At 45.4% G+C, this 16,014-nt stretch overlaps 2 protein-coding genes across 4 annotated transcripts in view; one reads left to right on the top strand and one right to left on the bottom strand.

Moving 5' to 3' along the window:
- The window catches only part of btbd3a (BTB (POZ) domain containing 3a), a 41,269-nt gene extending 29,404 nt beyond the window's left edge, over window positions 1–11,865 (top strand). The window contains exons 1-5 of one of the 3 annotated variants that reach the window (XM_076288316.1): window positions 4,011–4,350; window positions 5,112–5,343; window positions 6,346–6,436; window positions 6,895–7,013; window positions 8,420–11,865. In XM_076288316.1, coding sequence (XP_076144431.1) covers window positions 5,186–5,343; window positions 6,346–6,436; window positions 6,895–7,013; window positions 8,420–9,452 — 1,401 coding nt within the window. In that variant the 5' untranslated portion in view covers window positions 4,011–4,350; window positions 5,112–5,185 and the 3' untranslated portion in view covers window positions 9,453–11,865. Of the gene's footprint in view, window positions 1–4,010; window positions 4,351–5,111; window positions 5,344–6,345; window positions 6,437–6,894; window positions 7,014–8,419 lie in introns of those variants that run through there. The other 2 variants (XM_076288323.1, XM_076288330.1) reach the window with 2 other exon arrangements.
- The window catches only part of esf1 (ESF1 nucleolar pre-rRNA processing protein), a 9,918-nt gene continuing 5,749 nt past the window's right edge, over window positions 11,846–16,014 (bottom strand). The window contains exons 12-15 of the mRNA XM_076288302.1: window positions 15,215–15,302; window positions 14,927–15,015; window positions 14,549–14,698; window positions 11,846–12,550 (exon numbers count right to left, since the gene is read on the bottom strand). Coding sequence (XP_076144417.1) covers window positions 12,242–12,550; window positions 14,549–14,698; window positions 14,927–15,015; window positions 15,215–15,302 — 636 coding nt within the window. The 3' untranslated portion in view covers window positions 11,846–12,241. The remainder of the gene's footprint in view (window positions 12,551–14,548; window positions 14,699–14,926; window positions 15,016–15,214; window positions 15,303–16,014) is intronic.

The following is a 16,014-nucleotide window of genomic DNA, read 5'->3' as shown; positions in this document are numbered from 1 at the left end:
AAACATAACATTCGATAATGCAACATTAAATTATTTCGCCTTTCACGCCCTTCAAATGCAACCTTTCAAATGCAACCAATCAATGACATACATGTATTTTGTTGTGATTAAGAAACTGGCGCTCATCCAATCAAAAGACGCAAGTGTAGCCAGCGCGAAACCTTAGGTTTACGTCGTAGCTGTCAGTCTCAGTCAGACCTAGTAATAATAATGTCAGCGAATTTCGCCATCATTAAATTTGCATTCACGGAACATAAAGAAATGTGCAGTCCAGGGGCAAGAAAGAAGCATTCTGCAAAATGCAAGTTTTCCAAAGTCTCTCTCTCTCATCATTGTCATGCAATTGCTATAGCCTACATAGTTTATCTCACCCAGTCTACGAAAACATTTACAGTGAGTGAGCTCACAGTCACACACATTCATGACATGCTCTGTCTCTGCATTGTTCTGTCTGTAGTTGAAATAATACATTCTTAAATTTAATTTAAACTGGGACTGAACCTCTTACCCCAGCAGGGTTCTCAAGTCTCACGCAATGGGCGTGAGACACACGCAATTCAACAAGTTCACACGCTCACACACCACACCTTGCATTTCTCACGCAGAAATATTACTAGGGATGTCAAGGTATCTGCATAATTATTAGAGGAGGCGCAGGGATACGAGAGGATTTCTCGCAGGGTTCAGAACTAGCGCACCACTCACCAGCAAAATCAAAAAAATAAATAGCCACCGACATCCAATCAAAAATAGTAGGCTATTCGTTGTATCCGGGTAAAATTCCAAAATAGCACATCCCCTCCCTACAACCACGTTAAATGCTTGTGTGGGGTTACACGTTTAAGATTTCAAAACTGCACCAACATTCTTTTTATTCAGAAATTCAACTGTCATTTGGTAAACCAGCCTACTTATGGTACTTTACAGGGTGTGTAAATCAAGCCTTTTCACGAACATTTGGCCTAGCCTACTTTATGGCAAAATTATTTCTTATCTATAAACTAAACTAAACTGTCGGTCATTAAGAAAACCTAATGATTGTGTCGTTATAGTTTTGTGTAGGCTAAGCCAGACATCAGCAACGTTCATTTTACACGACCAATCACTCTCGTGGCTGCCTGCACTTTCCCTGTCGTCACGGCTGCAACTTTCGCACTCGTTTGTGCTTTTTAGAGCCGTGTTCATCAGGTCCCGGGACACCCATCTGATCCTCCATGGACCATGTCAACAATGAATGAAAATTAGCTTATTAACGAGTGTTATCAATTTGAGCGAGTATGCTACACATAGGCCTACATTTTTTTCTAAACATACAGGACTGCTGCAGACAATGAACTGCCAACCACCATAATGTATAATGAACTTGCTGTCCTCGGTTTCGGCATGCACATGCTTAGTCTAATGATTCAGTGACAATATAGGCTACTCAAGTGAATAAAGCAATTAGCCTAATAAATAAAATATTTGTCTCACTCAGTACATATAGGCCTACATCTCGTAAATTGGTGAGCCATAGAATATCCCAGCGTCACGATTATTATATTTCAAGATTCCAATCTATCCCACCTAAATATGAAAAGTTATTTCTACTGACATGCTTCCTGGTGACATAAAAAAACAAATGGTTTCCCTTGATAAGGCTGACATAAGAGACATAGGATGTACAGTATAGATTACAATGACAAATTCAAGGTCTCAAAGGGTTAATGCTTCTTTCCAATTTTTTTTTATAATTAGTGAGTGAGTGCACCCCCCCCCCCCCCCCCCCCCCCCGCCCCCCAATCACTCCAAGCTGAGCTCAAAACTTGAGAACCCTGTCCCAGTATGCTGCTCTTATTCAATTGATGCAAGTTATGGTGTAACACCAGAGACTTTCTAATGTGGAGACACAGCACTCAAAAAATCCTCCATAGAAATGCATGGGGCAAGTTTGCAACGCCAATATGGCCGTTGTCTACACATATCCCACCCCTTCCTCGCCAAAATGTCGACATGTGTAAACATTGAGCGAATCATGTGGTGTGAGTTGACTACTTTGAGCCAATTATGTGCTGTGTTGTGCAGACATTGTGCCAATCATGTGTTGTGAACTCGACACTGGAGCACGGTTGGTGTGGTGAAGCCTTGCGCACGCGCATTTCTGCTGAATAGGATGCCCGATGAGTACCCAAAAAGCGTTGCAATATGGCCGCCAAGTGGAGGGACATGCCTAAAAGGACTTTGGTAACACTAGCTCGTTAGCTGTTTTTTTTTTTTTTTTTTTGGTCTCGGTCTTGGTCTCGGTCTCGTCTCGACTTTGTCTTGGTCTTGACTCAGTCTGTCTTGGCCTTGGTCTCGTCTTGGTCTCGGTCTTGATACCCTCTGGTCTTGGTAGTGTCTTGGTCTCGGTTTAGACTGTGTAGAGAGGGTCTGTCTGGACACCACCCAGAGAGATGTGACAGTCTGGGTCAGAGTCTAGTCAGTGCGGGTCAGTCTGGACGCTGCTACTGGGAGGCTGAGTGGAGTGGTGATGGGGTTAATATAGCAGTGGCCTATAAAATTAGATGTCATCCTGTTTGAAGCATGTTTTAAGAGGCGTGTTGTTAGTATCATTAAGATAAAATCATGTTTGTATGAAAGAAATGGAAAATAATGTTGTGTTCGAACTAACATTGTCACACTGTGTAGCTGTGCATTGTTGAACACACAAAGAGCATCCTGGAGGAGGTCATCTCAAGGTCACACTACAGTGCCTGTCTAGGACAGACAAAGAAAATCTGCCAATCATATAGCCACTTACCATATTTAGGAACAGGGCAATGACTAAAAAAAGAAAGAGGTGAGAGACATCTCTCTCCTTGATTTTGTCTGACACTTGTGGTTAAAACAAGGCTAGAGTAGGGACCCTGCTGTTTCTTTTCTCTCTTAAGAGAAAAAGAAAACATTTTTACTTTTACTTGGGGTGTTTTTTTTTATATGCGGTTATTTCATTTATTTTTCTGTAATCTTCATTTTTATATATATATTCCTAATATTTTGCTTCTTTTTCTGTAATACTATTATACTTATAAAATAAACTACTTCTAGGAAGGAAGGGTTAAAAGACTTTCTGGTGTCTGGTCATTCTTTTTGAGGGGACAATACAAGGTTGGACTTGGATTAACCACTGGTTTTCCTTCGAGTGCTGGCAAGAAATCAACTGGTGATCAGAGGATCGGGTGAGTGCCTCTTTTTTATAAGGGCATATCCCCTCCAGGTTACGCCAGAAGGAAGAGTTCATTGACTGCATCGAGACAAAGGCGACTGGCTCAAACTTGACATGTTGGCAGAAGTGTAAATAGCCTACAGACATTTCTGTAGCCTACCTAAATTCAATGTTCCTAGATTAACCTGTGAGTGTTTGTGTTCCTTCTATTGCTTCATCTGTGTTGCATCTTCCCTCTAGCTCATCCCCCAGGGCCCACTGTCATCGTCTAAGTTAGGGTGTGCATATTTGTTGACGGTGGTGATGTGCCAGGCTAAGCGAATGAAATCGACGGGGAGAATGCTACGGTAGGCTACTTCCACCTTGTGGTTGTTTTTGGTCAGAGCGCTTGTATAGTGAACGTTTACAAGATAGGCGACCAAGAAAAAAAATATGCTGCTGACCAATCATACGTTTATTTTAAAGGATAGAAAGTAAGGAAGATGTCCTTTTGGTTTGGAACATTTCACAACAACTTTGCCTAGGGCCATGTAGCCTAATGCGCTACTCCCAACAGCTATCAATCCACTATTATTCCACTATTATTCATGGAAAATATAATGTTCAGATATACAACAAATGATTACAATGGTATTTTATAACAACCCTCATAGTAATAATATATTTATTTTTATATATTTCTTTTTTTACTAAATTGTAGCTGCTGTCTGTATTCTTAACTACTGTTTCTGTAGCCTGAGCGAATGGAACTATGGAATCTGACGTAGACTCGGCCCCCTTGAGCCAGACCGCGAGACCTCCCATAACAACAATAGGAGCGCCTGTATGTTTTTGGCTAGTCGTTCCCTTCACACACGGTGTCGGGGAAAGATGGTGGAAATCCAACTTTTTCCGACACTAATCTGAAGAGCCGATATGGTATCGGATATGTCACAGGTAATACACTGACATTGTTCTTAGTGTTAGACATGGAACAGATAAGATTTCGTAGTGGTATATTACGCACCGGGCCTTTTTATTTCCACAACAAACAAGAAAGCTAACCATAGCTAGCGAGTTAGCTAGTTGGAGAGCCAGCGCTTTTTTGGCAGACTTCCTGTTGCATCAAACGATTGATGTAGCTTAAGTTTCTGGGAGCTCGATTCATTGTCGACACAACGCATATGGTGAGTCATGTATACCTTTATATTTTCACAATGATGCGAAATATGACAGTGTATGTACATTACGTGGAGGTGTTAATAATTTACGGTTTATCATGCTGCAGTTGGTGGAAGAACAAGCTGTAATGTTAACGTGAGCTCTTAGCTCTTTGGCTAGCAAAATTCCAGAACTAATGACTCATAGAAAATGGGATTTGATTTCTAGGATAGACTTTTATTCAAGCTGATGTCAACCCCCTGCTGCACGCAAACCATCCCAAGAACAAAGCAAACTGAATAGATTTGCCATGTTGGATGTAGCTGTTGTTAGCTTGGGAGTGTGCTAACGTTAACTTATGTCAATGAACGTTGCGATTTGACCAAAACAGCGGACTAGTTCATTAGGCAACTGATATTGTTTGAGTGATTTAGTTCGTTTTATCATGATATCAGTGTGTAGGCTTGCATGGCAAATAAACCTATATCCTTTGGCTACCCAGTAAGATTTTATATTTTACTTAGTATCCAGCCCATCAATGATTGGTTTGTGGGTGGCTGTTGTCAGATGTTTGCAGCTGGCGGTATGACCTAGCCTGGCGGGCCATCCTATATCATTGAAATGTATACAATGTGTACAGGCTGAGCAAATTAATTTGCCGCCGCTAGGGTGCGTCTGGTTTTCTAGGCTAGGTATGACCATCTCATTGTAATTGATAGGCACAACTGAACTGTCAAAGCCTACATGCACAGCATGCCTTCATTTTCTTGCCTCTAATTCACCACAGCTTTTAAAACGGCCCAATGACGCCCGTCAGTCTACGATGACATCGCCCTGATACTCCGGGGACACAACTGAAGGATGGCGGCAGAGCTTTACCCGAGCACCAAGAAACCGGCTCCAGCATCTTCTCAGCCGTCTACGACCGCCGTGCAACAGTACCAACAGCAGAACATCAGCAACAACAACACGATCCAGGGTTGCAATTGGCAAGGCCTCTATCCAACGATAAGAGAGAGGTATCCCCCAACACGCCCTCACTGGCTTTACTGTTATGTCTGTTTTTAACTGTAACACAACTGTAGTGTGTGTGTGTGTGCGCATACCTGTGTGTGCGTGTGTGTGTGTGTGTGTGTGTGTGTGTGTGTGTGCGTGTGTGTGTGTGTTTCAGCAACACTAGAACTGTCTCATGAAATTGAGTTATGGTTTGTTTAAACTTAAACCTAATTATTTTAGTGTGTTCAGTATTGTGTGAGAGCTGTTGCTTTCTCACAGAACTCTCATCCATGTACCGTACAAGAACAAACCATACAAGAACAAAATGGCACTTCTGGGGGGTATTCCGAGTATGTGGCTTAGTGGCAAACCTGGGTAAGTTAACTAAGAGTAAGTGGTAAACCTCCTACAACAATAGCCCTATGGGATTGTTTTGTTAGGAGAATAAAGCCATACAGCTCTTCTGTTAGGAGGTTTATCACTTACTCTGAGTTAACTTACCTAGGTTTGTCACTAAATCACGTACTTGGAATACCCCCCTGTTCACACAATTTCACACAACGATAACAGCAATAGGTGTTGTGTGTTCAGACAGCTATATTAAATGGTGTCCTTCCATGTTTCCTGAAAGAGATGAGCCAGACCAGGGCATCTTTGTCCTGCCCTTTTGATAGTGGCCTTGCTAACACAATGCTGTGTTCCAGTGAGGGTTTTTTTTGCAACAGCATGAAGTTATGCTTGAGCTCTGTGTCTTTTTGTCTGTTGTACTGGGAAACTAGTACTTATTGTCCTTTATGTTGCTGCTGTTGCTACTAATTATCTCTGATCTTTACATTTAATTTCCGATAACTAAGTTGCCACAACTACAAAGGTGTTTTAGGCTGGTTGTTCGTTGCCGTAGTCACGGTTGGCACGGTGAGCAAAGTGCCAGGCTGCATGGCGTGCCAGTGTGTCTGCCCTGATGGTAACAATGATGCAGAGGGAGCATAATGCCGTCATTGTTGCTTTGTGGTTCTGGTCTGCAGGAACTCCGTCATGTTCAACAATGAACAGATGGCCGACGTGCACTTCGTGGTGGGTCCACCAGGGGGCACTCAAAGAGTACCGGGACACAAAGTAAGTGGCTGTCTGTCTGTGTTCCTGCTTGTTATTTACTTTCCATAAGTTAGAACTAGGGCTCCAACAATATATTGATTAATTAATTAGTATTCAACCATTTCATTAATTTCCAACCATTTTGGTAATTGGTTTTGAGGTTTTAAAAACACTGATTGGCATTTTATTTCCATTTTCTGATATGTTATCGATCATAAAAGTAATGGGTTAATCGGAAAAACAATCAACAGATTAATCGACTACGAAAGTAATTGTCAGTTGCAGCCCATCTAATTTACTTTACAGTACGTGCATGTGTGGGTTTATATGGGTGGGTGGGTGTTTGTTGTGTGTTTGTGTGCAGGGTAAGATGCACATGTCAGAGAGTGTATACTTGTTCTATGTGTGTGTCCATGACATGTACGTTTCATTGAAATGGCACTGTGGTAAAGATGCTGTTCTCCACTGCTGTGTGACAGTATGTGCTGGCGGTCGGGAGTTCCGTGTTCCACGCCATGTTCTACGGGGAGCTGGCCGAGGACAAGGACGAGATCCGCATCCCAGATGTGGAGCCTCCTTCCTTCCTAGCCATGCTAAAGTAAGATGTGCGCACACACACACATTTAGCTCACATCCTGTCCACCAAGTGGTCATTTCCTGTTAGCCAAACCTGACTTCCTGTGCTACGGTCATTGACCATTCAATGTTGTAGACCCTGTATACCAAACCCCAGCTTCCTGTAAACCAAATTCTACTTCCTTATAGCTGGCTATTCTACAGAAAGTCTTCCCTTTTCATATCTTGTTTCCACATTGCATTACAGGATGTGAATAACTGATGGCGGTAAAGTCAGTGAAACCAGTAAAGCTTGTGCATGTAGTGAAGTGGTGAAGTTTATGCGACGGGATGATATGTCTGATTTGTGCAGATATGCTGCCCAAGTGAGCCGGTCACACACTTTTTTTGGAAAGTCCCCTTTAGACTATCTACAGATGCTCAGATTTATACAACCTATGTATGTTTACTGACACACTATTTACTACAGTTTATGTCTGAGTTTAGCTGGTGTACAGTTAACAATTGGAAAGGCTGAGCTTGAATTTCAGAAGAAGAATCATCTGTAAAGTTCCTGTAGGTGGATGATCCTAATGTAGTGTTGCTGGACGACAGAGATGTGAAAGTCCGGCTCCAGAAAGTAAAAGTTCTGCCATGTATTGGTTCTACCTGTGTGCTTAACACATGTGATTTCACTAATTAGCTGATCTACCTGGCTTAAGAGTTGTGCTAATCAGAATCAGCTGATTAAGTGAGTGGTTAAAGTGTGGCAGGACTTACTTTCTGAAGCCGGACTTTTACACCTCTGCTGGATGATCCTAATGTAGTGTTACCAGACAATCCTAATATAGTGTCACAATGCTAATATAGTGTTACTGGGCAATGCTAATATAGTGTTATAATATAGTGTTACTGGGCAATGCTAATATAGTGTTACTGGGCAATGCTAATATAGTGTTACTGGGCAATGCTAATATAGTGTTACTGGGCAATGCTAATAAAGTGTTACTGGGCAATGCTAATGTAGTGTTATAATATAGTGTTACTGGGCAATGCTAATATAGTGTTACTGGGCAATGCTAATAAAGTGTTACTGGGCAATGCTAATATAGTGTTATAATATAGTGTTACTGGGCAATGCTAATAAAGTGTTACTGGGCAATGCTAATATAGTGTTACTGGGCAATGTTAATATAGTGTTATAATATAGTGTCACTGGGCAATGCTAATATAGTGTTACTGGGCAAATAAAGTGTTACTGGGCAATGCTAATATAGTGTTAGTGGGCAATCCTAATGTAGTGTTACTGGGCAATGCTAATGTAGTGTTACTGGGCAATGCTAATACAATGTTAGTGGGCAATCCTAATAAAGTGTTACTGGGCAATGCTAATATAGTGTTACTGGACAATTCTGACACTGACTGTCCTCCGTTCCTGCTCTCCCTCAGGTACATCTACTGTGACGAGATCGACCTGTGCGCCGACACGGTGCTGGCCACGCTGTACGCCGCCAAGAAGTACATCGTGCCGCACCTGGCGCGCGCCTGCGTCGCGTTCCTGGAGACGTCGCTGAGCGCGCGCAACGCCTGCGTGCTGCTGTCGCAGAGCTGCCTGTTCGAGGAGCCGGAGCTGACGCAGCGCTGCTGGGAGGTGATCGACGCGCAGGCCGAGCTGGCGCTGCGCTCGGACGGCTTCTGCGACATCGACGCGCCCACGCTGGAGAGCATCCTGCGGCGCGAGACGCTCAACGCCAAGGAGACGGCCGTGTTCGACGCGGCGCTGCGCTGGGCCGAGGCGGAGTGCGGGCGCAGCGGCGTGGTCCCGAGCACGGACAACAAGCGCGAGGCGCTGGGCAAGGCGCTCTACCTGATCCGCGTGCCGGCCATGCCTCTGGACGAGTTCGCCAACGGGCCGGCGCAGTCGGGCCTGCTGACGCTGGCCGAGACCAACGACGTGTTCCTGTGGCACACGGCGGCGCGCAAGCCCGCGCTGCGCTTCGTGCGCGAGCCTCGCGCCGGGCTGGCGCCGCAACGCTGCCACCGCTTCCAGTCGTGCGCCTACCGCAGCAACCAGTGGCGCTACCGCGGCCGCTGCGACAGCATCCAGTTCGCCGTCGACCGGCGCGTCTTCGTCGCCGGCTTCGGCCTGTACGGGTCGAGCTGCGGGTCGGCCGAGTACAGCGCGCGCATCGAGCTCAAGCGGCAGGGCGCCACGCTCGGCGTCAGCGTGGCCAAGTACTTCTCGGACGGCTCGAGCAACACGTTCCCCGTGTGGTTCGAGCACCCGGTGCAGATAGAACCGGACACGTTCCACACTGCCAGCGTGGTGCTGGACGGGAACGAGCTCAGTTACTTCGGCCAGGAGGGCATGACCGAGGTCCAGTGCGGCAAGGTGACCTTCCAGTTCCAGTGCTCGTCCGACAGCACCAACGGAACCGGCGTGCAGGGCGGACAGATCCCGGAGCTCATATTCTACGCTTGATCCTGAGGAAGGTGGTGATGGTGGTGGGGGGTTGGGTACAGGAAAAGGGGGACCAAGACGGATGGATAGAAAGAAAGAAAGGTCACGCAGCGTTTGTCAATCAAACTCATTCAATAGCTGTGTGACACCTACAGTGTGCGATGTACAGAAAGCGCTGTAGTTAAGATGTCCTGTGTTTTTTTTTTTTTAGCTCACTGGTCCCACTTTTCCATCTGTATGGTCCGAGAAATACAGTTAGTAGTCTCCCTCTCAAACACACTTAAACATTCCTTAAAAAGAAAACACTAAGTTTTGATTTTCTTGAACTTCTAGGTTCATCACTACTGTGATGGAGATAATTTCCATGGTAGTCACTTTTGTGTGAAAAGATAAGCACTGATGTTTCTTTTCAGACTATGGTCTTTCAAAGTTTACAACTAGCTACGTTTCAATGTCTTACCTGGGGCAGGATTCACTATCCTCCCAAAAACATGTATGTTTTTTCGTTTTATTATTAATATTCTATTAAGCTGTTATTATAACAATGGTCTCATGTGTTGATATAAGTAGTTGTGTACAAGCTATAACTGCGTAACGACAATGAGTTTTTTTTTTCTGGATGATGTTTCCAGTAATTCTAAGACTATTTTATAGCCAGCATTACTAGCACAATTTTTATGTTTCTGAAAAAGAAACGAAATTTGCCAAACAAAAGTGGTAATATTTATATGTATTCACAATATTACTGTGATTTAAACTTTAACTTTTCTATTTTGTGTCGTCATGAAAATCTGTGCCAATATGAAGATTACATAAAAGTTCTGAGCCAACAGCAGAAGAAGAAGCATTAGCAAAGATGCTAGTGGTTTAGACACTAACAAGACGGCGTCCACACTCCTACAGACAGAGCACAGGGCTTAACACTGACTACATTCTTCAAATATAGCGTTGGTAGTAGGGATGTAGCGATGCATCGTGAATCCGCTAAAAATTGATAAACACCTTTAAAAAATCGACACCTTAACTAACCTATTTCCTGCGGGAAACACTGACTGTAACTAATTTAACTAAAAAATCGTTAGAAAATCGCATCGTGAACTTGAAATCGTGACTCGTAATCGCATTGCGAGTTGAGGGTATCGTTACATCCCTAGCTGATAGTGTTGCTGTAGACATGCTGCTAGACCAACTATCTTTTCCCTTTTTGGAACCTCATATACATTTGCATTTATATGCTGTTTCTGATGATTTCTTCACATTTGTTTACATTTTTCACTGCCTAACAACAGCATCTAAGGGTCAAATGAATACTAAATGGATAGAATTCACATGAATATGATGGTGAAAATGGTGCTGTGCAGTTGGTCTAGACACGTTCTACAGCATCAGAATTCTTATCTAGAATCCTATGAAGTTCCAAAGAGAAGGTGTTCCACCATATATATGGTCAGTATGGATGTAGAAAATTATAGTCAAGAACGCATCTATAGTCATCTGCACACGGAAAAAAAAAAAAACTTTGCAAGAGCTGGCCAGCTCAAGTAACTCGAGCTCTGCCTGCTTGCTTGCTTCAGCATCAGTTACCTCAAGAAATTCACACCTGGTCAGTGAGTGAAGCCACATCCAATGTAGCTGGTAGTGTTGTTAAATAGAACTGCTGCTAGAACAGCACTATCGTTCCCTTTGGAGCCGTGGTTCTCCAGTAGAGTTCCCTGGAGCAGCTCACCTCAGCCTTGCAGTCAGTGAAGCCCCATGTTCAAGGAGAGAGTTACGGCTCCCACACACAGTTGCGTGCGGCGCGGTGCAGGAGACGCGTCACGTCCACTTTACATGGGCTTACGTCATCTGTTGCCGAACTGAATTGTGGGTCCGTTGCGTCGCGTTGCTCCCGTCGCTCGCGTTAAGGTGGTCAACTTTTGCTGCACCAGCCAATCAAATTATGAATAACTTTACAAACAGACGGCACCAACCAATCAAATTACGGTTATACGTCAGGAACACCTACTACTGGCATGCGTTGACGGAACGCAACTGTGTGTGGAAGCCGTAAGAGTGTGCTGTGTGCAATGTATGTAGAAGTACTCCATCTTGGTGCTGCAGAGGAACCTATCCGATAAAAGACAGCGACTCTCTGATACACCATGTTGCACTAACTGTACAGAACTGCCCTTTTATAAATAATGGTTTTGTTTATTTTAACACCACTTATTCTACATGTTTGTTTGTTTGTTTGTTTGTTGATGAATCTGACTGGCCTGTGGTGGGTGCTCTAAGGGGAGTTAGACCACCTGTGAGATTCCAGTGCTCGACGTGCCTGTCATACATACCTGCCATTACTCTCTCTCTGCCTATCTCTCCCTGTGTGCAAGTGCCAACAGACTCATGAATGTGTGCATTGGTATCAAAATAGAACAATAAAACACGTTTAACAGTATTTCTGTGAAAGTGACTTCTTTTCTGAATCCTCTTTTAATAATGATGATGGATAAAGACGATGGATAAAGACAAATCTTAAGTCTCAAAACACTAAAAGTTTATATAGATAGTCCAGAATCCAAAAATAAAATGGTGTTCCGGGCAGCAGTTCTCATAAGTCATGATAGACACAGGTGTGTGTGTGTAAATTATGGGATGCTTTTGACCACAGCTTTTGCGGTTATATCGTGCATCAGTCCGTAGGTTGTTTTTGCATGATGCAAAGAAATGAGAGCAGTAACCCCCTAATCAAGCAGGTGGGTCTCCCACCTTCCAAAACCAGAATGTTCTAGAATCTTCTGCTTCTTGCGGGCCTGGAACTGTTCCAGAACGTTCTAAGACATCTTCTGCTTCTTGCGGGCCTGGAACTGTTCCGTCTTGTTCTTGATGTTCTTGATAAGCAAAGACAGATTGGGGTCCACCTCTTTCCTCTTGGACGTCGACGTCGACCCGTCCCTGTCCACTTCCTGTTTCTTGGTAGCCATTTCCTGTTCCTGCCTCCGCTCCTTCTCCTCTCGGCGGCGCTGCTTCTCTGCCACGATGCTCTGCGAGGCTTTGGTCTTCTTGAAGCCGGGGTCTGACGGGTCCAGGTTGTACAGGTGAGATGTGAACATGGCGTCGAACCGAGGGTCCTTCAGGTCAACCTGTGAAAAGGAGAGAACGAGGAAGGTCAGTGGAATGAACACAGAATTGAAGGAAGGAGTAGAATGGGCGTTGGCATAGCAACACTTTGGTGTACCTTCCAGTGCTGACTGTTTTACTAGGATCCCTAAATGACGCTCGTTATAATGTATGCCAACAAGTGGACAAACGCAACGCGTGGCATGCACTGCGCTCGCCGCTAGGTTGCTCTTGGTAGAGGCAATGTCCCAAAGATGTAATGTCACCGAGCTCAGCGCAATGTGAACTCCCCTGCTTTATACCCTATTATTTACTGAAGCATAATGGAATAACTAAATCAACTACATCAGTTATCAATGCCCTCATCAGACAATTTATTCTTCAGGACATAGATTGTACCATTGCTGAGGATAGGATGTCCATTCTGTCTAATTATATGTATAAGGAAAAATATTATAATTATAATGTTTAAGGAAAAAGTTCAAAAGTGTGAGAGAGGTTTCCTGGAGGTAAAAGTGAAATGAAACGTGATGCCTTAACGGCAACATGAGAAGCATAAACAGAGACCAGAACAGTTTTCCTGCATTTTTAAGGTCCAAGCTTATAGAAATTGGCCTTGCATTCTCAAGGCTCAAGCTTAGTGAAATTTCAAAACTTCTGCTCAACATTTGACACTTTCAAGTCCTTTCATTAAACATCCATCTGACTATTTACCCAGTGATGAAAATCAAACAACACTAAAAAGAGAAGAGACAGAGGGCACTGCAGAGGAAGGTGGATGTGGTGAAGGGTGGGAGAGGAAGAGGAGGTGGATGTGGTGAAGGGTGGGAGAGGAAGAAGAGGAGGTGGATGTGGTGGTGGTGAAGGGTGGGAGAGGAAGAGGAGGAGGTGGATGTGGTGAAGGGTGGGAGAGGAAGAGGAGGAGGTGGATGTGGTGAAGGGTGGGAGAGGAAGAGGAGGAGGTGGATGTGGTGGTGGTGAAGGGTGGGAGAGGAAGAGGAGGAGGTGGATGTGGTGAAGGGTGGGAGAGGAAGAGGAGGAGGTGGATGTGGTGGTGGTGAAGGGTGGGAGAGCAAGAGGAGGAGGTGGATGTGGTGGTGGTGAAGGGTGGGAGAGGAGGAGGAGGTGGTGGATGTGGTGGTGGTGAAGGGTGGGTGGGAGAGGAAGAGGAGGATGTGGTGGTGGTGAAGGGTGGGAGAGGAAGAGGAGGAGGTGGATGTGGTGGTGGTGAAGGGTGGGAGAGGAAGAGGAGGAGGTGGATGTGGTGGTGGTGAAGGGTGGGAGAGGAAGAGGAGGAGGTGGATGTGGTGGTGGTGAAGGGTGGGAGAGGAAGAGGAGGAGGTGGATGTGGTGAAGGGTGGGAGAGGAAGAGGAGGAGGTGGATGTGGTGGTGGTGAAGGGTGGGAGAGGAAGAGGAGGAGGTGGATGTGGTGGTGGTGAAGGGTGGGAGAGGAGGAGGAGGTGGTGGATGTGGTGGTGGTGAAGGGTGGGTGGGAGAGGAAGAGGAGGATGTGGTGGTGGTGAAGGGTGGGAGAGGAAGAGGAGGAGGTGGATGTGGTGAAGGGTGGGAGAGGAAGAGGAGGAGGTGGATGTGGTGGTGGTGAAGGGTGGGAGAGGAAGAGGAGGAGGTGGATGTGGTGAAGGGTGGGAGAGGAAGAGGAGGAGGTGGATGTGGTGAAGGGTGGGAGAGGAAGAGGAGGAGGTGGATGTGGTGGTGGTGAAGGGTGGGAGAGGAAGAGGAGGAGGTGGATGTGGTGGTGGTGAAGGGTGGGAGAGGAGGAGGAGGTGGTGGATGTGGTGGTGGTGAAGGGTGGGTGGGAGAGGAAGAGGAGGATGTGGTGGTGGTGAAGGGTGGGAGAGGAAGAGGAGGTGGATGTGGTGGTGGTGAAGGGTGGGAGAGGAAGAGGAGGAGGCATAGTGGTGGTGAAGGGTGGGTGGGAGAGGAAGAGGAGGAGGTGGTGGTGGTGAAGGGTGGGAGAGGGAGAGGAAGAGGTGCTGGTGGTGGTGCTGAAGGGTCTGACCTGGAAGTTATCCTCCTCCAGGGGTGTGTTGCTCTTCAGGAGCTTCTTCTTCTTCTTCTTGCTCAGATTCTGATCCTCCACGATCTTGTCATAGTTGAAGTGCTTGTGCTGCTCGCCCTCGTCGTCATCCATCAGCAGAGCCATCTCAGCCTGAGGGACACACACACACACACACACACACACACACACACACACACACACACACACACACACAGGTATGCCTTAACATTCAGGAAAACACAAACAATCATATCTACTCCTATACATAAATATATGATGCAGACATTAGCACATTACCGCAAGGCCACTTCATATCATCATGTAGCCACTGACCACACACACACACACACACACACACGCACACGCACGCACACGCACCTTCTGCCTCTCCGCCTCCTCCATCTCTTCCGGCGTTTTCTCCTCCACCTCCCTTTTGTTCTTCTTGCCCTTGGCTTTGCTCTTCAGGGCTGTGGACCAATCAGAATGAAGAGTTCAGAGGTCTCAAACTTCATTTTGTGTAATGGAAAAAACATTTACGCGTTCTTTCATCACAGCAGTAACCAGAGGACAGAATAATCACTTTCTCTCTATATTTTGTCATATCTATACTTTGTGAAAAAAAGTCCTGACACAAGACACAGATACAAAGAATGGGAAGACCCTTACAAGTGTTGCCGAGCTCCTCGGAGAAGAAGGGGTCATTGAAGTCAACGTCAGCAGGAAGCTCGTCATCACTGATGGCCACTTCGGCAGACTGAGGAAGAGAAGGAAAGAAAGATTAGTGTGTGTTTGTGTGTCTCACTATTACCCCAAGATAACTAGTTCCTCTGGAATACACAAGGAAAACATAGTGCACTGTCCAAAATATCACAATTAAGTGAAGATGGAACACATGCAGTAAAGATGGAACACATGCAGTAAAACCTAGATGTATGTGTGTATGTGTGTGTGTGTGTGTGAGTGACTGACTGACTGACTGACTGACTGACTGACTGACTGAGTGTGTGAGTGAGTGAATGAGTGAGTGAGTGAGTGAGTGAGTGAGTGAGTGAGTGACTGACTGACTGTGTGAGTGACTGACTGACTGAGTGAATGAGTGACTGACTGTGTGAGTGAGTGAGTGAGTGAGTGACTGACTGTGTGAGTGAGTGAGTGAGGTGTGTGTGTGCTTGTGCGCTCCCATTACATTCCTGATATAAAACAATGGCACAAATGACTGAATCTAAATGCTTTCTGGCTTATAAGATACTTCTGGTCGTACCTGTGTGTGTGTGTGTACCTGTTTGGCTCTCTTCTTCTGTTAGGCTTGTGTGTGTGTGTGTGTGTGTGTGTGTGTGTGTGTGTGTGTGTGTGTGTGTGTGTGTGTGTGTGTGTGTGTGTGTGTGTGTGTGTGTGTGTGTGTGTGTGTACCTGTGTACCTGTTTGGCTCTCTTCTTCTGTTAGGCTTGTGTGTGTGTGTGTGTGTG

The sequence above is a fragment of the Alosa pseudoharengus genome, unplaced genomic scaffold, assembly GCF_046254945.1.
Source record: "Alosa pseudoharengus isolate Yale_2024_CS ecotype anadromous, Long Island Sound unplaced genomic scaffold, YU_APseudo_1.1 YU_APseudo_1.1_scf_1, whole genome shotgun sequence".
NCBI classification, from domain to species: domain Eukaryota; kingdom Metazoa; phylum Chordata; class Actinopteri; order Clupeiformes; family Clupeidae; genus Alosa; species Alosa pseudoharengus.
This window is presented reverse-complemented; position numbering and strand designations above follow the sequence as displayed.